Genomic DNA, 22,399 nt, shown 5'->3' on the forward strand with positions numbered 1-22,399 from the left:
GAGAACGATTCTCTTTAGTAACGTGATATATTTGACACTAACTGATGACTCTAATTGAAAGCTTGGGTCTCCTTTTGGCATCAAGTCCCTCCATCATGAGCACTTTGGTGAGTCATCGACGCGATATTCAGAGGTTCCATCAATTTGAATCCTTATGCTCGAAGCCGTTGACCCCTATCATCTTGTCTCAGGCTTCTACTTCTCGAAGCAGACCGGTTTTGATGTCAAATGCAAAGCCGCGTATTTCGCTAACAAGTTCTTTTCTCATCAGAGGAGAAGACTTAAGCGCGGCAATATCTTCCTTGATACTTTGGTCGAGACTGCCCAACGTTAGCTTCATCGCATCACGGCTTTTCTTGGAGGGGTAGAAATACTCTGTGATGACACCGAACTCCGTATACTCATCTACTTTTGCTGCATGCTCCGGTGCTCGGACTTTGAGCACCTTCCGAACCGTGGCATCGTCAAACTGGAATGCACCACAATCTACAACAGCATCAGCACGGTTACTTATGGGACTCTGCTCAACTTGGCAGCACATACCTGTGTGATGAACAACCATGACTTCGTCAAAGTGAAGTATCAAATCCATATAGAGGATAAAAGGAATCTCAGCGGCGACATGGCCACACACATTGCGAAAGACGGCGATTTCACCAGCGGTAGCTCCGAGGAATTGTTCAGGAACGCATCGAGGGTCACCGCAGGTTACAACCAGTACTTTTGGCAAGGGGTGTCCTTCTGACTTGATTTCAGCGATAGTGGGCTTTGGGGTATATGTCTTTGCAAGCTCTTTGTTGCGTTCCAGAAGCTCGTTGATGGTGGGTTGGTTGGACATGGTGGGCAGTTTGGATTTGTGAATTGGAGATGTAGAATAAATTGTAAGAAGTGTTGGTGAATCTTGTTGATGTTGTTGTTAAAACACAGCCTTGGAAAGGGTTCAAAGGAGGTGTATTTATACTCAAAGCTTCCCCCAGACATCGACCTCGACGGACTCTGAGCCGTTGTAATAATGACCGATGACTCCACCTAATGGATAACGAGATACCTGAAGTAACAGCTTGTGGCTCTATCTATGACGAGTTTACGTTGTATTGAAACGCTTCGCGATTTTGGGAAGCTGACACTCTTCCCAATACGGGAACCAGTAGCCCTGCCAAATGTATAAAAACCGACGCTCTTCCCAATAGGGAATTTAGTAACCCTGCTGAATACACCACACCTACCTTTGAGCTCGCGAAATCCTTTGGGCCTTATTTAACTTTACGAGTATTACCAATCCACGTCTGAATTCATCATTAGCCACACTTATAGCTGTTGATTAGCGGAAATGTAGTTGCTGTAAAGATATATTACAAATACGGCTGACACTCATTCGGAGGATCGATATATTAGCTTCCCTCTCTCAACAACACTATGCTCAGTTTGGACTTCAGTAACCCTGCAAGATAGATATTCACTGCATTTCACCATCACAACTGTCCGTTAGAGTAGTCGGTAGTTGGGAACCTTTGAAGCCCGCTTCATGACTATGTGTGTAATCTGCTAGCAGTATAAACAACTTCCACTGTAATTAGTCCGACCTTCTCCGCTTCTTTGATGGATTATCTTCCTTGTCCCGCTTTCCATTATATAAATATGGTAGTATATCATATCCCTACACCGGAAATTTTTATTTACTCTTGTTTGTACTGGGAAACTAGGAACTTCGAGATACTGGGGCTTCAAAAAGCTTCCCAAGAACATACTATCTCAAGGAACAGTAGACATGTCCACAAAGGAAGTAAACTCTCGGTCATTGATATCGTCCCCTTTCTTAAGCTCCCTTTAAGCCAAGATAATGACATCCACCAGATTGTTAGCCAGGAAGAGTGGGTTGCCACCCGCAAGGCTCTCCTCATCAAAGAAAAGGAGATGACTCGCGCCAAGCACGCTTTGGCTGCCCAAGTTCGCAATCTTCCCCATGGTAAAAGTTACGAAACCTTACGTCTGTTGAACCGCTGCCGGCACTGGCGTCTCTCTTTCTGATCTCTTCAATGAGAAAAAGGCAACTCATCATGTATCACTTTATGCTTGAACCTGATATAGACTCCAGCTGTAAAAGATACCCATTTATATGTGATCATATCCCAGATGTGCGACATCTTGGTTCCAAAGACAAAGCCTTCGCAGGAGTGTCGCGCGCGCCTACTGAGAAAATTGAGGCCTATAAGAAGAAGCCAGGATGGAAGTTGCCATGGGTATTAAGCTACGGGAGCGATTTTTATTATGACTTCCATGTCACTTGGGATGAGAGCGTCACACCGATTGAATACAACTTTAGGACCAAGGTCGAACCATTAAGCCCAGGAGACTTTAAGCGGAACTACGGTTATGGCGCAACTGAGGCATAAGAAGCCTTGTCTATGATATCTACAGTAATGTAGTTAAGGTGTAGTTCATCTTGTCAGCCTTGGTGTATATGTCGACTAAGTAAAAGGTTCATCTTCCCGTCGTATCATAAAACTGACAGGTAGCTTCACTTTGCCTATCTTGGAGTGGCACTTAGCTGCTAGCGTTCATCACTATTACTGAAGCCCCCGAAAACGGCGAACTGAACCCGCCTAATTCGGAGGCACCAGCTCGTCTCCTTGTGGATAGTGTGAATTGCTTCGGCGACGGCGAGAGGAGTGGCTGTGTTGAAAGGGCGCTGATTGAGGTTAGTAAGTGATGCCATATCGTGGCATGAGAATGCGGATATCGCAGTTTATTACCTAGTAGTGGCATGGTTGGATGGAGCCGTGTCAATTCGGCAACTGATAATCGGGCGAAGCTTAATAGACATTCAGCGGGGTAGCTAAACTAACTACAGATGCCTAGTATCTACCTGTATTTATCAACAATCCAGTCTTGATGAATCTCATACCGCTGTTCTCTTACTCTCTCAATCACCGGCCAATTGCCTTTTCATGCCTAAACCAGAAGCTGCTCAATACTAAAGTCCCTTGAGGGAAACTAATTGACCATGTATCACTTGCTTTCATCCATAGTACCGCTCACATACATGCTCCATACGGGCGTCTATGCACATCAATTTGTGGCAAACGGCGATAACCAGATTCCTTTCTGGGCTCATACCGAGAGTGTCATTGGTGAGATTGATTTGTCGACGTATGACTTCGGCGGCATCGGCACTTATGCAAGTGTGCCGTATGAGAATTGCTTTGTCGAGAATGACTCTTCAGAGGGCTTCGATATTGCCATTCTTGGCGCGCCTTTTGACACGGTGTGTATCGCCATTGGATTGTTAATTTTACATTGACTAACAATGTGAAATGAAAAGGCAGTAACAGCACGTCCCGGGGCGCGCTTTGGACCAACTGCTATCCGGACCGCCAGTAAGCGCAAGGCATACGGCTACAGCATATATACCGGTGAGAAGTCCTCAAATTGCTTCATTCAGCGAGTTTAAGCAGTAATCGTGACAAATTTCTAATCGTCTTCCACATTCAGGCGTCGATCCGGTCCACGACTGGGCCAGAGTCGTTGACTGCTTTGACGCCCCGCTGACATTCCTCGATAATCGCGTTGCGCTCAAGACGCTTGATCAAGCCCACAGGGTTATTTCTGGGAGATCGACGGCTCACCCTGACAAGTCAACTATTCCGAGAATCGTGACGCTAGGAGGCGACCACACGACAACTCTGTCAGCGCTGCGATCTACACATAAGCGATGGGGGCCGGTGTCGGTTATTCACTTTGACAGCCACATTGACACCTGGGATCCAGCAGTTTTAGGTACGAAATAACCTCTTGCCGCTATCCAAACAAATTATGATGCTGACGTTGAACAAGGCGGTGGTATTTCAGACTATGCGTAAGGCGAAAACTACCTGTAGTCTGGCAAATATTGTTACTAAACTAACATTTCTCCAGAGGAATTAACCATGGAACTTTTTTGCACATTGCGCATGAAGAGGTATGTTTCACACATCTATCTCTTTTGAAGATGATGATGAATAACTTACTTCTGTAGAATCTCATTCTCAACTCATCGATCCATGCCGGCATTCGCGCTCCGCTGACACGACGGAAGGCGGATATGCGAAATGACAGACGCTGCGGATTCGACACAATCACTGCCCGGGAGTTGGACACCAAGGGAGCTCAGTCGATCGTTGATAGTATCCGACAGCGCGTCGGTGATAGCAACGTCTACATCAGTGTCGATATCGATGTTCTCGACCCTGCATTTGCTCCTGGTATGATACTCCTATATAGAATTGAAACTAGTTTCTGATCACTGACGAAAAATAGCAACCGGTACTCCTGAGCCAGGCGGCTGGAGCACCCGCGAGTTGACGACCATCTTGGCTGGGTTGGAGGGCTTGAACATTATTGGAGGAGACGTAGTAGAAGTGGCACCGGCATACGATGATAATGCCGAGACGACTGCACTTGCGGCTGTGGAGGTTGTTCACGCCATCCTTGAGCTTATGGTTGCAAAACCAGTCAAGGCGCCAAGGAAAGAATGAGGCACCCACAACTCGGAATTGGTTGTGTAGGAGTTGTATGCTAGTATTTATCAATTAAATGGCAGTATGTATTATAATGAGTCTTAGGAAGACGCAAGCCTAAATAACGACATAATGGCGATACAGCTATTGATTCGTGGCCCACAACCGAGCTTCCCTCAATAAGACGCAGGCATTTATCCATCTAACAGGCATATTCCAAACATTATAGCGCTTTCGAATTTAGATTTCCAACCCCAAACGCCAGTCGTAGCAAACTGATGGTCCTAGAGTACAACATCATTCCAACTGTATGTTCCGTCCACCGTTCTGTTGTCGCGACAAACGTCTAACGCATTAATGGCCTTCGTTCCCGTCATCGTAGATTTTGCCGTTGTCGCCGCCTTAGCCTTCGTGTCCACCATCCTTGGAGACGATGCAGAGCTCCAGCCACTGTTCTGGCAGTATTCAAGAAATTCCTGATATTCCTCGCGAGGCGATTCTCAGGTCTCGAATAATACGTGGCATGTTCTCGAAACGGAAACTCCTCTTCAGAATCCTCTATGTACTGAGTCCGATTCACATCTAAGTGATTGTTAGTGCTAGTAAATTTAAGTTGCTGGAAATTTGAGAAGCCATTCTCACATGTGTCGGATGAGGCTGTAAATGATGGTGCCCCCGATGCGATGATCGTCACCTCGTCGTCGAACCAGTCAGAATCTATAGCAGTTGGCCACAGTCCAAAACTAGGGCTCCTCGGCCGTATTATATCATCCATCCTTTGGCAAGTATTTGTAGGATAAAGGGTAGCTATAAGCGACTAGGAAGTCGAGAATGGGAGTTGAGAACCACGGAATGAAGGAGGGAAGGATAGGAAAAGTGAAAAGGCATTTCATGTGGACATGTTTTCAATATATAGTTGCACTGGCCATCGTGATACATACTTTACATAAAGTTTTAATGATAAGAAAGATTTGGATTGCGTACACAATGTGGAAAGCTTCGATCAATAAGGCAGCTCTGGCCCATGACGAATGTCGTGGTAGGAAGTATAATGCCAAAACTCTGGTGTTGAGAGAGTTCTACAGAAAGTCTGTTCATCGGGGTATGTATATGGAGATTTGAATGCTCCATCTTTATATTATGGATGATCTCTCTCAGTAAAGGACCGACTGGGGGTTTGGCTGTTACGCTGTGTATCAGATCTCCAGCAACATCTACAAACGTCACTGCGGGATGTGACGACAAAGATAGAGGGAGAAGATGATGATGATATGTCTAGCTATTTGAATAATCTAGTATATATACTAGATTATTCAAATAGCTCGGACGTCCCACTCCTCCTTCCCGGTCTCTCTGCCGATGCGGCAGGAGGTGCCCCAACATTGTGATGCTTTTTGAAGTGTACGAGTCCCCTGACGTTTGCTATCTAAGCCAAAGTATTGCTGAATATTGAGTTCCTGGAAGCTTTTTATATGATGAGCATGATTGCCACTTTCTAAAATTAAAGTAACTTCGCTGTGCTTGGTGCCAACATTATTTTATATAGGCACATAGTATGCAGCATGATATCGTGTAAGACACCAAGCTAAGCGATACGCAGTTCAGCTGAAATGGATCCAAACTGCACACAATTTATCCATCATTAAATCCCATCAAATTATTCATCCCAAGTTCTATTCATTAATTCGCGTTATAATACCATGTCCCACGAGGCTGTATTTCAATCAAATCACCCACAAAGTCAGCCCTGCGCCTCTGTATGACTCCTCGCCGCCATCTCCAAAAATGCGCCATCGCCAATGCCACCAGCTAGAGGACCAATCGGATTGACCTAATAGATGCTGTCGCTGCCTGGTCGGATCTGACAACAGACATGTATAAAATGCATTTCCCCACGTATCGAAAAGATGAGACGCTTTCTGTCGCATGAGTAGTCATAGTCCGGCGTCTTATTATGGATACATTCTGCCGAGGATGCTGCTTCATTTGTATATATGCGGCACCATCAGCTCGACATTCACGACTTCATTTAAAGGACATATAATATCAAATACCATTTGTATATATACAATTGCTTTTAATTCATTGCAGCTCGTCAAATCATCACACTCATTACCGCGTCCACCCATGCCAGATCATCGCCCACCATGGCTCTCTCAATCAATCTCATCGACAATCATCTCCCTCCAGCAGTAACCACCTGGTCTCAGGACACAGCAGAAGACCTAAACGAGCAAACTTTCCATTTCCACTTCTCCAACTTCACATTCCAGCTATGTCTCTCTATAGACCACCAAATCTTCCTATCAAGCCGAATCCTCGACACCAACAGCTCCATCCCACGCCGCATCCTTGATCCCCTACGGCAACATGTCCGCTCCATCTTCCTCAACCTCTACAACGAACATGACGATTCATTGCGTGTTAGAGAAGAGCATCTTCACATCGCTATCCTCCAAGCCTTGGAGCACATATCGGAATATCGTGAAGAAGCACAACACCAAACCGACTCCAAGACAACCACCACTCACACCAAAGGCTGGTCTGCCTCTGAAATCTCCAGCTGGGAAGATATAGTCTCCAACCCTTTCGGCCTCGACGTCTCTACTATCCGCGACACAGCCTCGTTCCTCCTCGGCATGACCCCTGAGGAAATTGCACAGCAAATCCCCTCAGCATGGAGAATAATTCACTTTGAGAATATCATGCGCGAGGACCTCCTCAAGCGCTTCCGACGATACCAAGAACACCTCCGCGCAGTCCTTCCAGAGCAACCCGGTCTGCGAAAGAAGCTCCCACCGCATTCTTCTCTAGAAGGTCGTTACCGCACCACCCTCTCCATCGACACCGTCGTTGAAGACATGGTCAAGCCAAGACTTACATTCCACGGCACAAGCCTGCGTAATGTCCGCTCCATCATCCGCAACGGCTTTCTCCTCCCCGGCAAAGTCGCCGACGGCAAACGCATAGAGTCGCCTCGCTCCGGTATAGCTTTCAATCGCGGCATCTATTCTTCCCAGTCCGCAGCATACGCAATGTCCTACGCCAGCGGGCAGCGAGAACAGACGCCGCTCGGAATGCTGCCCAGCATGCGGTTGTTCGTCTGCGCTACCGTGATGGGTAGGACGTATGCCGCCAAATCGGACAATAAGCTGGGTTCTGTCCATGGCCCGCTCGTCAGCGGCTACGATTCACACTTTGACGGCAGGTATGAATATATCATTCATGAAGAGCGAGCAATGCTGCCTTGTTTCGTGATCCATCTTGACCTAGGCTCGGAAGAAGCTCTGAGATCGATTCGAGCCGCACAGCTCAACCCGGCGTCCATTCAAGTCACACCCACGACCTCGAGGGCGTCACGACTTCACCAGGAATATGACGACTCACCTGGAGATCGCAAACGCAAGCAGCTCGCCCTCAAAGCTGCTGCCATGAAATGGTTCCCTTACGGCTTTGGCACTGCGACGGGAACAAGCTTTGTCATTGAGGATATTGGGGCGACTTCAGATGATAGCGAGACTTATGGTGATTGGCAAGAAGATAAACATGCGTATGAGCAGAGTGAGGAGCAATTCGGTGGTCGGGGTTACCGGTCCTCTGAATGGGATGAAGAGGAAGGGTACTTGCAACAGGGATTGTTCCTTGACGAATACCAGAGAGACCGCGAGATCAGGGTCGATAGAGGCAAAAAAGTCGAACGAAGAGTAGATCAATAAGAATAAAGACGCAATAAGCGAAGATATAACACCCCCCAAAAAAATCCTTCATTGAGAGGCAAGCATTAAAACATCATAAATCATCGCCGCTTCGTAACAATGCCAGTTTATTTTCCAAACCCAAGTTCTAGGATATCCCACACCCAACGCCAAAAATCATGCTCGCTTTCACCATGAACCTTTTAGTCCCAGTATCTGATATCTCCATCCAGACCGGCCGTAACAACCTTGCTCGTCTCCTGCGGGTGCCACTGCACACACGTCACGGCTTGATTACCTGCCTTCAGCTTGTGGTACATCTTACACGTCTTCCAATCCCAGAAGCATACGTAGCCGGCCTGGTCACCGGAAGCAAGGAACTGGCCATCAGGACTGCAGTCCAAATCAATAGCCAGACCAGCATTGTTGTGACCCCGGTAGCTCTTTTTCCTGTTCTGGCGGAACTTGTCGTTGGCCCCGTAGACGAGGATCTGGTTGTCCGAGCTTTGGTATGCGACATACTTGCCAGAGGGGTGAAGTGCAGCTCTAGTCATAGGATACATGTCTGGCTCGGCAATGTACTTGATGGGCACGGGGATGTTGTAGTCCCATGCGCGGAGCGACTTGTCGTCGGACGTCGTCATGAAGCGGCGGTTATTGTCGACAAAAGTAATAGTGTTGATGGCAGCCAAGTGATGATCGTACTCCTGAACCACCTGGCTTGGCGTTCGAATATCGAACTGAACAATCTTCTTGTCCGACATACCAGCCAGGAATTCGTTTGAGTGCTCAGGATCAGGGTTGAATTTGATAACGTGAGGAGTTTTGCCGGTCGTAAACTTGTTGATGCAGATACCCTTCTCTGTGTCCCAAAGCTTGATCATACGGTCATACGAAGCAGACAAGAACTGGGTTCCTGAATTATTGAAGCAAATGTCGGACAATGACTTGGAGTGACCAGAATACGTCCGCAGGAGCTCCTTGTCGTGGTACACATCGCGAATCTTGACTGTCGTGTCTGCACCGGCTGACAGAAGCAAGTGTCCTGATCTTGGGATGAAGCGCAGTGCTGTAACGGCTCCGGTATGGTCCTTCCAGCTGTGGATTTGCTTCTTTGGTATGAAATTTGTGACGCTTCCGACCTCCTTGCGCAAATCCACGTCCAGATCCTGGGGAACGTGCATATATGTTCGGCCTTGGTAGTCGAATTCTTCGGAGCCGTGGAAAGTAGTCGTTTCCTCTCCCAGATCCTCCACTTCCTTGCGCCGCGCGAGAGCACCGGCAGGTGCCTGTACGACTGTCCCGCTCTCGACAACCTCTTCTTCCTCCTCCTCCTCCACCTCTTCGTACTCGTACTCGTCGTCATCCTCGTCTACCTCGACTTCCTCATATTGTTTCGTCTTGAATTTGGCCCAGGGGCCGACGTACTCGCCAACTCCTTGGGCAACACTTGCGTCTCCCTTCTTTTCTCGGCTGGGTCGCGATTTAGTTGGGCCGTTGTTGGTCTCAAAAGCTCTGTGCTTGGCTCTGAACGAATGTTCGCTCAGGAACATTTCTTCAGCATGACCTGTTAAAATATTCTTGCGCTTGAGAGTGTTTGTTGACTGCTTGTACGGATAGGCAGGGCCAGCTTTTGTCCGTGCAAGATCTTCAGCGGTATAAGGGACAACCTCGTGGTCTGGCTGCGCCTGCTGTCGTACAACGAGCGCATCCTGCGGCGCCATGTTAGGCGGATATTCGCCAAAATCGGCCATGATTGCGTAATTGTCGATTAAGATTGAAGTCGAGGGAAGATTGGGATTGGGGGAGAGAAAAGTAGAGAGAAGAGGAGCGTGGCGCGTCTTGACCAGCGGATGGGTCACGTGATACACCACGATGAAGAGGTGAGTATTATAGCTGCTATCTCTCTAGGAAGAGCATAGGTAGGTTGGTTTTGGGTGAATAATGATGCTGATAATATGGGTAAAATTGATAGTAGCAGTCCTGATGGTGATCCATACGACGAAGAGCAGTGGACGAGAGCTTTAGGTGTTGGGTTTGAGGTCGTAGTCGCACCGATTTGGTCCGGCCTCGCAGTTAAGCAACAAACTATGACGTGGGACGTAGAGAATATAAATGGATCCTGCTATGCATTTTCACTTCGTATTTAACATAGGCGCAAACAACGATATGATACAATTAACTGTATTAGTAACCCCTGCTTCAACCTCGTCCTCCTGACATTCAAGTTTTATCATTACTCCATCAGACCACCCCCGACCAACAGATTGTCCTCCTGCAGAAATAAAGAAAGGGGAGGCTATACTACCCGGGTTGCGAAACTCATTTCTCTGAAGAAGAGAGAAGAGGATTGCCCTCGGCATAGGCTCTAAACGCCAGCGTATCACCGGACGCAGTGCTTAAAACTGCGAGTGAAGCCAGCCTGCCCGTTCCCAAACATCCGCGCCATTCGCTTCACCTGCTTCATTGTAGCGTAGTTCTAAACATTAACGGCCCTTGTCCCATGCTTTGTCTTGCCCTACCGGCGCCTCGTCAGAGTTCCCGTCATGTTTAGTTTTATCGGTCCTGCCAGAGAAATTGGTATCGTATAATGGGTAAGGGCAGTTTCGCCAACCAGTCGACATGGTTTACGAAGACTCATCACGGATGAGGGCGACGATCATGCTGTACAGGTAGAAGAAGAACATGATCAAGTGGAAGGCCAGCTTGATGAAAGACTCCTATCAGGATTGTTAGCAATGTGCTCTGAGGAGCCGAGGATCTTGCGCAAATCGACGCACCTTCTTATGAACGTTGAGCTTTCGGAAGATCTCGGTGGCATCAAGCAGATGTGTGTTATCAACGATCCTGGAGGTTGCTGGTTAGAGAAAGGCCCATATGCGGTAATAATGCGGTTCGGGGGCAGCTCACTTCTTGATGTTGTAGCCGAGGAGGGGAAGGTTGAGAACAAGGGCAACCCAGTACCCGTTGATCAAGAACAAAAAGGTCAGGAAGCCGTGGACGGCAGCTTCGGGAATGATGTAGGCGTTCAGACGGTTGCAGAGATCGATGGGGTTGATGTAGTCGCTGTTGACATACGAGTCAGCCATGTACGAAGATGCCTCGCAGAAGACGCATTGGCAAGGCTGCTTCCTTGCGCGCATGTGCCTGCTGTCCAGAGATATTGGAGGAGGGCGTCATACCATTCCAGATCGCTGTACATGATGGTGAAGAACACCTGAAGGAACAGGTTGACGGCGTTGATCAACACCGCCAAAAGGAACAGCCACGCTTCTCCAGACATCATGGCGGTTCTTCCGAGCAGACGGGCGGGGGAGTCTCTAGCAGAGATGAAGGCGAAGAGAGCAAAGAAGAGGAAGAAGCAACGGTGCTTCCTGGCGACTAGCGGATTGGTGTTGCTCAAGCTCCGTCACGAGCTTTGATTCCGGCGCGGCGTGCAGGAGGGAGGGGAACTGGTCGACCTAGTATTAGTGGGGGGTTCTGACAAAGCTTGTGCTTGTGCTCGGCCTACCAGGGAATGGCGAAAAAGCAAGGCGGCGAGGGCGCAAAAGATGCGAGGTGGCCTCAAGCGGGAACGGGCGAATGATGCGATCGGCGGAGGGGAGGGACAGCAAGTCGAGTTTGTGGGCGAGAGACAATTGGGAAAAAGCTGGTGACCTCGTCTGGTATTAGTGGCGATACCTGGGCAAGATTTTGGCCTCGCCAGCCAACCAGCCCGAATCTGCGGTCCCGTGCTCGGCTGGGCAGCCAGTGGGGACTCCAGCGCATTCGCAAGCACTAACGTGTCTGCTGCGAGAGGGAGAGCTTGGGCTGATAGCGGGTTGTGCAGGTACCTGTACCTAGGTAGCTCTGCCCTTAGTACGGGGGCTCGGTGTCTTTGGTTGCAGAAGGGTTTTTAGGACTGCTACAGCTGTGATTGATACTAAAGTACCTACCAAGGTACCTAGCAAGTTCCATGATTGTTTGAAGATCTGGCTCACGCCTTGGCACATCACCTGTCGTAGCGATGACGTTGCTCTCTGTCAAATCACCAGACGCATTATCGGCAAAATGTCACCTCCAGCCTTGCTGTTGTTAGCGGCATATTCCTGCATCCATCCTACAGGAGCACAGAGCACAGCAGCATCTTCAGAGGAATTTTTCATGTGAATTCACCGATCACTGATGCAAGGGCACACACACCCCGCAAGTACCGGTACATGCCTCTTATCTCCAGGTAGCGCCAGTGTGCTGTAAAACTTGAGCCTTGTGCTACGGCTCCCGTCTCGAGCTTTTAAGTTGCCCCAAGCTCCCAAAAGAAACAGAGAGCAAACAGCCGTGCTCTTTCGTCCAGTCTCATAGTGGAGGAACTGGCAGCAACGGCACGCACAATCCAACAGTTTTGCAGCAGAGAACAACGGCTCTATTCACTCGCAGCACACCCAACGACACCAGTACCCTATCGCTCAACTCTAGGATGCCGCATCATACAATACGCTACATAATGGTGGTATCAAATCACTAAGTCAGAGCCATATATCCGTCGTACATTTCCATGTCAGACAGACTCTCAAGCCGCCGCCCCGTCCACCTTCTCCGGCATGGGAATCGGTCCTCCAGGTGAGTCGGCTGTTCGTGCTGTGAGAATCTCGCAGCCGTCTTCTGTAACAAGGAGAGTGTGCTCTATGACCGCAAGTTAGTGGCTGTCCCACAGACGAAAAATGCCAAACTAGGGATTATAACATACCGAACTGGGCCGTTCGCTTTCCGTCAATGGTTGTGCTAGTCCAGTTATCAGGCCATGTAATGTCCCTGTACTTGCCCAGGGCAATCATGGGCTCAATGGTAAAGGTCATGCCCGGTTTGCACTCGCCAACGGCCTTGTTTTTGGCATAATGCGGGACGTTGGGTGGGCAATGGAAGAGCTTTCCGACACCGTGGCCACAGTACGTCCTGATGACGCTGCAATCCTTCTGCTTGGCCACCTTTTCAATAATGTTTCCAAACTCCCGTATCAGGACACCTGGCTTGACTGCCTTGATTGCCTCGTCGAGAGACTCTCGTGCCGCCTCCACAACCCTCACGTTATCGGGGTCAGCCTTGGCCCTGTCGCCAATGTAATACGTTTCGTTGAGATCGGCGTGGTATCCGCCGTGGTATAAGCTGATGTCGATGTTGAGAATATCGCCGTCGAGCAGGACACGCTGATCGGGAATGCCGTGGCAAATAACCTCGTTGACGGATGTACAGCAAGACTTGGGGAAGTGGTTGTAGTTCAACGGTGAGGGATACGACTAGATGTCAAACCATGAATCAGTAACCACGGCTCTTGGCCTCACACAAACGGCCCCCCAATGTTCAGCACTCACCTCGCGCTCTATGCAAGCCTTGTGGACGAGCTCATCGATGTAGTCGGTCGTGACGCCGGGCTTAGCCGCGGCCGCAGCAAGATCGAGGACCTCGCGTGCCAGCTTGCAGACCTTGCGCATCGCAGCAATACCCTTCGCATCGTGGATATCGATCTTGTTGCGGTTCACCAGAGATCGGCTGTACTTGGGGTCGCCATCCTGCCACCACGTGGGATGAGGAATTGACTTGGGGATGGTACGATGCTCGGACAGAGGATAGACGGGGCGCAGCGGGCCGGCGAAGGGGAAGCTCGGGAAGGGATTGTAGTAGCCGGTGACTGGATCTGGTAAGAGTGGTTTCGGGGGAATCAAGTGGTGGAGGATATTACTTTGCGTCTTGTGCATGCTCTTGTGGTCGCCCTACTCACGCGATGTCAGCCAGTGTGTCTTTTTTCTTACTGTCTCCCGCTTTTCTCTTCTCTTCTTTCCCTTCTCTTTTTCATTCTCCATCTTGAAGCATTGTGCCCACGACCGGGCTCTCCATACATACCCAGTTTCTCTTGAAGCAGTCCTGGGCGCAGAAGAAGCTGTCCTTGATGCCTAGCTTCAAGCATGTCGGGCACTGCAGAGCTCCAGCCTCATTGTCGCAGTCTGCTCCTAGGCACTTCTTCTTGGCGGGAGGTTCGGAGGCCATGGTGGAAAGATTAAAAGCCGGTAGAGAGTATATAGACAAGGAATTACAAGGCTGGAGAGATGATGCCGTGGAGGGATGCAGATATCGCGGAGTGTGGATCACGGCATAAAAATACTTGCGATAGGACTAATACGGGAAGGGCTCGAAATGCTAATGGCTGCGTGCTTATAGAAGGCTTTGCGCCATTGACACGCTACAAAGTACCTACTAGGCTACCTGACCTAAGGTATACTTCCATTTTCATGTGCGTGCCACAGTTTGCGCCGGTACATGTGAAGAAGCTGGGCGTGGCGGAGTGTGGCGGATACGCTCGGCTCGCTGAACCTCTTTTTTTTTTTTTTTTTCTTTCTTTCTCTGCGGTTCTTCTTCCAAGGCTCTTGGAAACTGCAAACAGCACAGGCCATATTTCTCTTGAAACTCGCTCGTAAAAGCCACTAAGACTAATCAGAGTAACAAGCGTTACAACCAATAATACATGAGCCCAAGCGTGGCTTGCTGCTTAGCATGATGTGATCAGAACGGCTATTACTCGTATGGCCTTTATTAATTGCCAGACACGGGTTGTGCCAGCATGTTTCGCCCCTTGGCCCGAGGCAAGGGCTTCTTATAGCTCCAGAGCTCCCGATTCCTCTTCTTCCTCTGTCACAATAGATCTCTGGAGCTGGAGCTGGAGATTCGGACTCGTCTCGGGAAACCATGGCGGACACTAAGATTGTCGTTGTTGGCGCTGGTCCTGTCGGATCTTTGGCGGCGCTATATGCCGCCAAGAGAGGATACCAAGTCGAAGTCTATGAGTTGCGGCCGGGTGAGTGAAGCTATGATTTTTTTTTCGTTCTTGTATGGCGAGCCCGACGCCTCCGAACTCGGGCTTGTGGTGTTGATGTACTCATACCGTAATAATCCATCTTTTTCTTCTTCTACGGTACTGGACAATGTTTTTGCAGTGGTTTCTCTATTCCCAATGACAATGGGTTGTTGTCTTTGCTTTGCTCAAAACAAGAAATCTCTTTGTCTTGATGTCATGGTTGTCAACCACTCCGCTAACCGGCCTCAGATCTTCGCGATCCGAGCATCGTGCCGCTCAACTTCACAAAGTCCATCAACTTGGCTTTGTCCGAACGAGGGCTTCATGCTATGCAGAAGTCTGGCGAGCCAAAGCTCGTTGACCATGTCATGTCTGCGACTATTCCGATGCGTGGACGGATGATCCACGGACAGTCACCAGATGGAACCCTCTATGAGCACTCTCAGGACTACGGCATTAACGGACAGGTAAGGAGCCATCGCACTCAAGCTCTCTTATGTCTTGTTTCATTTTCCTGAATTATTTCAACTGCCGCTTCTATTGTTAGCCAATTTTATTAACCGATACACAGGCTATCAATGCGACTGACCGAGGAGCCCTCAACGCGCGACTGCTAGACATTCTGGAAGCCTTGCCCAATGTCAAGCTGTTCTTCAACCACAAGCTCACTGGAGCTGACTTTAAGAAGTGCAAGGCTTGGTTTGAAGCCCGCGACAAGGACTACGTTCCTAATGGCCGTCCTAGAGAAATCGAAATCACATTCGATCTCATGATTGGAGCAGATGGCGCACACTCTGCTGTTCGCTATCATCTGATGAAGTTTACCAGAATGGATTATCAGCAAGAGTATATCGACACCTTGTGGTGCGAATTCCATCTGCCGCCTCGTGCCGTGGATGAGAATGAGAAAGACCCCAACGCCAAGTTCCGAATCTCGCCGAACCACCTGCACATCTGGCCAGGCAAGGACTTCATGTTCATTGCCATTCCTAGCGAGGTAGGACTTTCCGCGCTTACAAATTCGACTTTGAAATCATGACAATTACTAATCTCTTGCAGGACGGATCATTCACTTGCACCCTCTTCATCCCCAGTGGTCCGATATCTGAACTGGAGAGGGATCCTTCCACGGTCCCGGCTTTCTTTGACAAGCACTTCCCCGGAGTTACCGCCTTGATACCAGGGCCGGACCTTATCAAATCGTTTGAGGAAAACCCTCACCTTCCGTTGATAAGCCTCAAGTGTAAGCCCTATCACCATGGCTCCTCCGGAGTCATCATCGGCGACGCTGCCCACGCCATGGTGCCCTTCTACGGCCAGGGCATGAACGCTGGCATGGAGGATGTGCGCATTTTGTTTTCCATCCTCGACAAGCACGTGAACCTGGATGAGAGTAACAACCCCGACGGGGAGCTCATCCACTCCGCCGAGACATCCGCCTTTGAGCGATCTCTCGCGCTGGCAGAGTACTCGGCGGTCCGAGCAGAGGACGCCTACGCCATCAACAACCTGGCCCTGCAAAACTACGTCGAAATGAGATCCTCTGTCCTCTCCAGGCGGTACAGGCTCCGCAAGTACCTCGAGGAGTTTATGAGCGTGCACTTTCCGTCTTTCGGCTGGCAGACCAGGTACTCTCGAGTCAGCTTCGGCAACGAGGGATACGCAGACGTGGTGCGCAAAAGCGACCGCCAGGGCCAGATTCTGGTGCAGAGCTTCATTGCGCTCGTCTCAAGCCCTGTTGTTCTGACGGCCCTTGTCCTGGCATACAGGCGCCGCGGGTCTCTTTTATCCTTTATTGGAGGGCTGTTCGGTTGGAAATAATACCGATGTTGAGGCTCAGGCGAGGGAGTTTGCTGCCGCTGCTTTTTTATCATTCTTGACATGCTACCTAATGCGTCTGAAATACGGCACTTATGTCTTGATTGACTCTGCAGATTGGCGGCGACACAAGGGGAGACGAATCCGGAGGCAATGTCAAATATGTACATCAATACTCGCGTGGATCTGTAGGTACCTTATGTACTTTGTAGCAGCGGTTGGATTTCAACAAGGACTCGTAGAAATGGCAATATGGGCGGCATAGTCTGATACAAGCGGATATCTGGATAAATACAGTATCAAATCAAGTCAATTTGAACAAGCAGAAAATAAATAATACACAGACCATCTCCAATCAATACCTCTCATACCTTATGCTTTCCTCCATCGTCCCCAAGATTGCCACCAGCAAAAAACAAGGCGTGCCACATTTTGGCCCAGCTCGGCTTAGTCACCCACCTCCAAATTTTTGACAGGCCCAATTCGCAGTAGCACCACCATATCGAACAATCGCGACAAATCGACCCAAGGCCAAAAAAAAAAACCCCCCCTTCCGCCATTCCACTCATTTGTTGCAAATCGCCACGGCCTGTGCAGAGCGCATCTTTCGCAGGGCGAATAGCTAGTGGGAAATTCAGCTGTAGTTGGGCGATTGGCCGGTCAGGGAGCGTCTGGACGATGCGCTGTGAGTAGCCAGCCAATGCCGCAAACGACCATTCATTCCCTTTGAGCAAAGCATCATCTAACCTCTACGGCCAGAAGAGATAAACCCACCAAAACAACACAATTCGACGACAAACATAAAGAAAAACAGAAAACACTCGCCCACCATGCCGTCCATCCTCAACATCGCACACATGTGCTCGCACCTCCAAAACGCCTCCAAAGCCCGCCTCGGCCTCACCTCCATCCCCAGCAACAAGTACAACCTGCACCTCGCCCTCGCCCTCCACCGCTCCGGCTTCTTCTCCTCCGTCTACCGCGCCGGCCCGCACCCGCCCACGCCCGAGCAAATGGTCGCCCAGGTCCCCGAGCCCGTCACAAACGCCACCGTCGCCAAGATGCGCATCTGGCTCGGCCTCAAGTACTGGGACGGCCGCCCCGTCCTGTCAAAGGCCACCGTCATCAGCAAGCCCTCGCGCCAGCTCACCGTCGACGTCCAGGAGCTGGCGCGCCTGACGAGGGGGTTCCCGACCAAGCTCAAGGGCGGCGTCGTCCAGGGGCTGGGCGTTGGCGAGTGCATGTTTGTGTCTACGTCGAGTGGTGTGCTCGAGGTCAGGGAGGCGCTGGCAAAGAAGGTTGGCGGTGTGCTGATGTGCCGAGTATCATGATCTCGAATGGGAAACGACGGAAACGAAAAACGAAAAAGAGAAAATAGAGTTAAAAATAAGGAAAAGGCGCGGAGATGGCTTCAACAGTTGTGGTTGTGTATATATATATTATGTATTGTCTCACAAAGGAGAGAGAGAGAGAAGAAGAAGAAGTACATCTCACTGTATGAATAGAATCAATTACAAACAAGTATGCATGATCAAATGGTCGAGGAATCCTGTTGCTCGTTGATGACGGTTTGGCAAAATAAAAATGCAGTTTATGCATATACTCCCAAGGTCCCAAAGAAAAAAAAAAAAGTATCACCAGTGGTCGCTATAAACAAGGTATCTAAGGTATCTTAATAACTACATCTCTCCTTTTCGACAGAGGGCCGCGGAGGCCTGTCCAGTATTACATAGACAAGGGGGTTCGGAAGCAAACGAAAGGACCAAAAAACGCATCTCTACCAATGTCAAACTGACAAACGCCATTCCTGACCGACGAAACACCAAACTGCTATTATTATTTTGCCATTGATTTATAAGTTGTTGATTATGAGGATGCCTGAACAGCCGGCTCCTCTGCCTTGTCAGAAGTCTCCAGGACAACGGGTTCGGCAACGGGCTCAGCAGCCTCCTCAGCCTTGGGCTCCTCGGTGGCTTCAGCAGCCGGCTCAACAGGAGCTTCCTCAGCGGCCGGGACGGTCTCAGGCTCAGCAACGGGCTCAGCAACGGACTCGGCTTCAACCACAGGCTCGGCAGCGGGAGTCTCCTCGGCCTTGGCCTCAGCAACCTCAACCACGGGCTCAGGGGCAGCCTGGGTGAGCTCGGCCTCCTCAGCAATAGCAACAACCTCTTCAACAGTCTCGACATTGGCAGTCTCAGCAGCCGCCTCCTCCACTGGGAGAGGCTCAGGTTCCTCGGCCTTGACAGGAGCAGTCTCCTCTTGAGCCACATCCTTGACGGGCTCCTCGACAGCCTCCTCCTGGGGCTTGGTGACAGGCTTCTCCTCGCTCAATGTAGGCGAAGGGGACTTCTTAATCACCCTCTTAGGAGAAGACTTCTTCCTTGGACTACCATCAAAGTGGCCGTGATCTGATCCACCAGATGCTGTCGTTCCAGCGGTAGAAGGTCGAGATCCACATTTCTTAGGAGGCGTGGTTGGCTCCCCCTGCGTCTTGCTGGACGAAGCCTGCGTAGGTCGCATCATGCGGGCCAAGAAGCCTTCGTCAACATCCTTTGTCTTCTTAGGTGCTTCACGAGCAGGCTTGGCGGGCGGCGGCCCAATGCTGGGTCGAGATCGCGCAGCAGACTTTTCTTTGAGGGCCCGCGTAGCGGCCTCTTGCTTGACCGTCCGAGCACCGGATACTGAATGGCCAGGCGGGTGCACGCCCCGGCCGTCGAGTGATTGTCTTGAATTGGTCTGTCTGGACTGAGTTGCCCCAGATGCCGCACCAGTCTTGGAGACGGAAGAGGCGGTGGGAGCGGTGAGAGAAGCGGGGAGGCCAACCGGCTTGGTGGGCGATCTGGTCTTTGGCTTCAAGGCAGCAGAATTGTTGTCAATCTTGATGGGCTGTGGCTTCTTGGTAGCCGTAGTTGCAGCTCCAGCCCCGGCCTTTGCGGCGGAAGCTGGTCTGGCAGCAGAAGATGATCTGATAGCAGAAGTTGACCTGGTAGCTGAAGTTGGTCGGACAGCAGAAGTGGATCTTCTGGCAGAGGCTTCTACAGTCTTCTGCAATGGCCTGGCGCTCGCTCGCCTGGAGGAGTCGGTAGTGGCCTTGGTAGCAGTTGCTGCAGGTTTGGGAGCGGCTTTGGTGGCCGCCTTGGGAGCTGCAGCTGTCTTTGTCGCAGTTGTCTTGGTAGTAGCAGTAGCTGTAGTCTTTGCGGTGGTAGTCTTTGCGGCCGTAGTAGTAGTCTTGGCTGCGGTAGGCTTCGCTGCAGCTTTGGTGGCAGCAGCAGCTGGTTTGGTCGTCTTCTCAGACTTTTGCGAGACATTGTCAGTGCTGCTGGCAGGGGCAGCAGTTTCCTTGGGCGCCGGCTTCTCAGGCTCGGCTTTCGTCGCACGTACAGGTTCAGGAGCCGACTCTGATGCCGATTCCGGTGCAGATTCGGCGACTGATTCGGAGGGAGACTTGGCCACAGGCTCAGCCTTTGCGGTGGTCGGGTCTGCTGGCGATAGCACGCCAGTGGGAGTCTCTTCGTCAACAACGTGGTCCGGGTTGTGGCTCGGCTTGTCCGTCACAGCTCCCTGCTTGGCCTGCTGTTCCTGCTGGAACTCGAGCGAGGCTCGAGCGGATCGCGCAGAGATGCCGCCCATGGCGGAGTTGAGGCTGGCAAGGAACGAGGGGGACAGCGGGGACTTGGGCGCTTTGTCGAGCTTGGGTTTGGGCATGGCGTCGCGGTCGATGTCGAGGCTGCCTCGTGGGGAAGAGGTTCTCGAGAGGCTGTCTTCCCTGACCAGGCCGATGACGCCGTTTCGTTCGACAGCAACAAAGCTGCTTCGCACCTTATTGATCAGCGGCTTTGGGGAACCGCTTCGAGCTAGTGGCGGAAAGAAGAGCGGGTTAGCTTTTGCGACAAAAGTTAAGCTCTTTGTGGTGGCAGCAGTTAAGGTATGCATCTAGAGCAGCCTCCAGCCTTTAGCGGAACTAACAGCTACAGGAGCAGCCCAGCAGCGTCTGTGATGGACAGTAACAAACAGGCTTCTTGAAGGGCACATAATTAAAGGCTGGAGAGCGGGAAGAGAGAGCAAGCAAATGGCAAATCATCAGCACACACTGAGGGCATTACCTCCTGGGGTTGGAGATGGAGTTGAGACACCAAGGGATCTACCTCTATCTTCGTCCGCTGGGCTCGCGTCCCCTTTGTTCTCGAACATGGCTCGCAGGTTCTTGACCGCGCTCATGGTGAAAGACGGGCCGCGTCCGCGGGGGCTCTAGGGAATGGTTTGCGCGCAATCGATACTGGAGGTTCTGGGAAGACCATCCGTGAGGATTCAGGAGAAGAGGAAAAGTATACTAATAGCTTTCGCAGGTTGGGGAGATTGACGAACAAAATAGAGCTAGAGAAGAAAGGGAGGGAAAGGGACCAGACCAGACCCTCAGCAGTACCTGGGGGAGTACATGCGACACAAGTACCTCCGTGCTCCGGTCTCCATTGCTCCATCTCCATACATGGCGCGACACGGGTCAATTGGAAATCAGGGGTTTGCAGCACAGTAAGTGTAGTACCAAGGTACAGTAGTACTTTTTTTTTGTGCCAGGTCGGCCAGGGATGCAGTCAAGGTGGCCTCTTCTGCCAATTGTTCTAGATGCACAGGTTATACACGCGTGCTTGCTGCCGTCACCGTTGGAAGAAGCCATCCATTTGCATTGTGCGGTTCAACGATAGGTACCTGCCGGGAGTACATGTGGTACTTCTGGGCCCAAGTACCCATTCCCTTAGACGAGGTACCACTCAACGGCCACCTGTAGTACATGTAGATTGATTTCTACAGTACACGCATCCACTCGTAATAGGTTCATGCAGCAGCAAGTTGTTTACGCCGCACGCACCGCCTTTCTCACCCACTGCAATCCCATCCACCATCCAATTGACTCCCGTCCCCAATCACCAGTCTGTCATCCATCAGTCAGTCAACCCACCACCTCCAAAACGCGACATTGCGCGCCATTGCTTGCGAATCCGCCACTAACAGCGTCCGTCACAAGGCGCGTTTGTGAGAAATGAGGTTCGGATGGGCCGATCCGCCACGCCGCTACTTATGCTAGTACGAGTATACCACATAGCAGTTCCCCAGGCGACAAAAAGGCTCCAGTTACCTTCCGCAACGAGCGCTGTGCTGCCGTCTACAGCGTACTGCCGTAGAGCTGGTACTTGCAGCGAACCCCGGCATTTTAGATGGAGTGCTGCATCTCTGACCGACACCGATCATGCGCTGCTGACGGCTTCTCTTGCATTCTGCAGCGCTCACCGCATCTATGAGTAGTCATGGATGCTAAATAGAACACAAAAGTCCTGTACAGTATAATCAGCACAAATAGTAGCACAAAAGGCTGTACTCGTAATAATACAATGTAATACATTAGTACTAGGTAGGTCGTGGCAAGCCCCCAAGACATCCCCAATGTGGCCACTCCAAGCCCAACACCTCCCGTGATTGGCCCAGCCACGCAACCTTTAGCCAGAACTTGTAATCTCCCTAAGCTGGGCGGTTTTATGTCAGGAGCAGCGAAACAAGAGCAATTAATA

General features: G+C 50.6%; 9 protein-coding genes across 9 annotated transcripts; 5 read left to right on the plus strand and 4 right to left on the minus strand.

The window, feature by feature from the left end:
• Positions 1 to 187: 187 nt before the first annotated feature.
• On the minus strand, positions 188 to 838 carry TRIVIDRAFT_225097 (uncharacterized protein; the record flags this gene model as incomplete). The annotated part of the gene is made up of 3 exons (XM_014097951.1): positions 188 to 320; positions 375 to 486; positions 544 to 838. 3 exons carry the CDS (start codon positions 836 to 838, stop codon positions 188 to 190), a joined length of 540 nt encoding a protein of 179 aa, XP_013953426.1.
• Positions 839 to 2,057: 1,219 nt separating this feature from the next.
• On the plus strand, positions 2,058 to 2,393 carry TRIVIDRAFT_225098 (uncharacterized protein; the record flags this gene model as incomplete). The annotated part of the gene is made up of 1 exon (XM_014097952.1): positions 2,058 to 2,393. One exon carries the CDS (start codon positions 2,058 to 2,060, stop codon positions 2,391 to 2,393), a length of 336 nt encoding a protein of 111 aa, XP_013953427.1.
• Positions 2,394 to 3,043: 650 nt separating this feature from the next.
• Positions 3,044 to 4,514, plus strand: TRIVIDRAFT_157452 (uncharacterized protein; the record flags this gene model as incomplete). Its single annotated transcript, XM_014097953.1, has 7 exons — positions 3,044 to 3,265; positions 3,323 to 3,413; positions 3,493 to 3,777; positions 3,835 to 3,856; positions 3,916 to 3,958; positions 4,016 to 4,241; positions 4,297 to 4,514. 7 exons carry the CDS (start codon positions 3,044 to 3,046, stop codon positions 4,512 to 4,514), a joined length of 1,107 nt encoding a protein of 368 aa, XP_013953428.1.
• Positions 4,515 to 6,643: 2,129 nt separating this feature from the next.
• Positions 6,644 to 8,212, plus strand: TRIVIDRAFT_225100 (uncharacterized protein; the record flags this gene model as incomplete). The annotated part of the gene is made up of 1 exon (XM_014097954.1): positions 6,644 to 8,212. The coding sequence occupies one exon, from the start codon at positions 6,644 to 6,646 to the stop codon at positions 8,210 to 8,212; it is 1,569 nt and encodes a 522-aa protein (XP_013953429.1).
• Positions 8,191 to 9,945, minus strand: TRIVIDRAFT_231464 (uncharacterized protein; the record flags this gene model as incomplete). The annotated part of the gene is made up of 1 exon (XM_014097955.1): positions 8,191 to 9,945. The coding sequence occupies one exon, from the start codon at positions 9,943 to 9,945 to the stop codon at positions 8,395 to 8,397; it is 1,551 nt and encodes a 516-aa protein (XP_013953430.1).
• A 371-nt stretch (positions 9,946 to 10,316) lies between these two features.
• TRIVIDRAFT_90358 (uncharacterized protein) lies at positions 10,317 to 11,605 on the minus strand (the record flags this gene model as incomplete). Its single annotated transcript, XM_014097956.1, has 4 exons — positions 10,317 to 10,911; positions 10,972 to 11,038; positions 11,102 to 11,257; positions 11,374 to 11,605. 4 exons carry the CDS (start codon positions 11,475 to 11,477, stop codon positions 10,819 to 10,821), a joined length of 420 nt encoding a protein of 139 aa, XP_013953431.1.
• A 1,135-nt stretch (positions 11,606 to 12,740) lies between these two features.
• On the minus strand, positions 12,741 to 14,212 carry TRIVIDRAFT_49368 (uncharacterized protein; the record flags this gene model as incomplete). The annotated part of the gene is made up of 4 exons (XM_014097957.1): positions 12,741 to 12,853; positions 12,918 to 13,464; positions 13,540 to 13,938; positions 14,069 to 14,212. The coding sequence occupies 4 exons, from the start codon at positions 14,210 to 14,212 to the stop codon at positions 12,741 to 12,743; spliced, it is 1,203 nt and encodes a 400-aa protein (XP_013953432.1).
• A 664-nt stretch (positions 14,213 to 14,876) lies between these two features.
• Positions 14,877 to 17,163, plus strand: TRIVIDRAFT_90363 (uncharacterized protein; the record flags this gene model as incomplete). The annotated part of the gene is made up of 4 exons (XM_014097958.1): positions 14,877 to 15,017; positions 15,267 to 15,484; positions 15,589 to 16,014; positions 16,077 to 17,163. The coding sequence occupies 4 exons, from the start codon at positions 14,909 to 14,911 to the stop codon at positions 16,836 to 16,838; spliced, it is 1,515 nt and encodes a 504-aa protein (XP_013953433.1).
• A 259-nt stretch (positions 17,164 to 17,422) lies between these two features.
• TRIVIDRAFT_77707 (uncharacterized protein) lies at positions 17,423 to 18,365 on the plus strand (the record flags this gene model as incomplete). Its single annotated transcript, XM_014097959.1, has 2 exons — positions 17,423 to 17,520; positions 17,595 to 18,365. The coding sequence occupies one exon, from the start codon at positions 17,666 to 17,668 to the stop codon at positions 18,164 to 18,166; it is 501 nt and encodes a 166-aa protein (XP_013953434.1).
• Positions 18,366 to 22,399: the final 4,034 nt, after the last annotated feature.

The sequence above is a fragment of the Trichoderma virens genome (genome assembly GCF_000170995.1).
Source record: "Trichoderma virens Gv29-8 chromosome Unknown TRIVIscaffold_84, whole genome shotgun sequence".
Taxonomy (NCBI): Eukaryota; Fungi; Ascomycota; class Sordariomycetes; order Hypocreales; family Hypocreaceae; genus Trichoderma; species Trichoderma virens.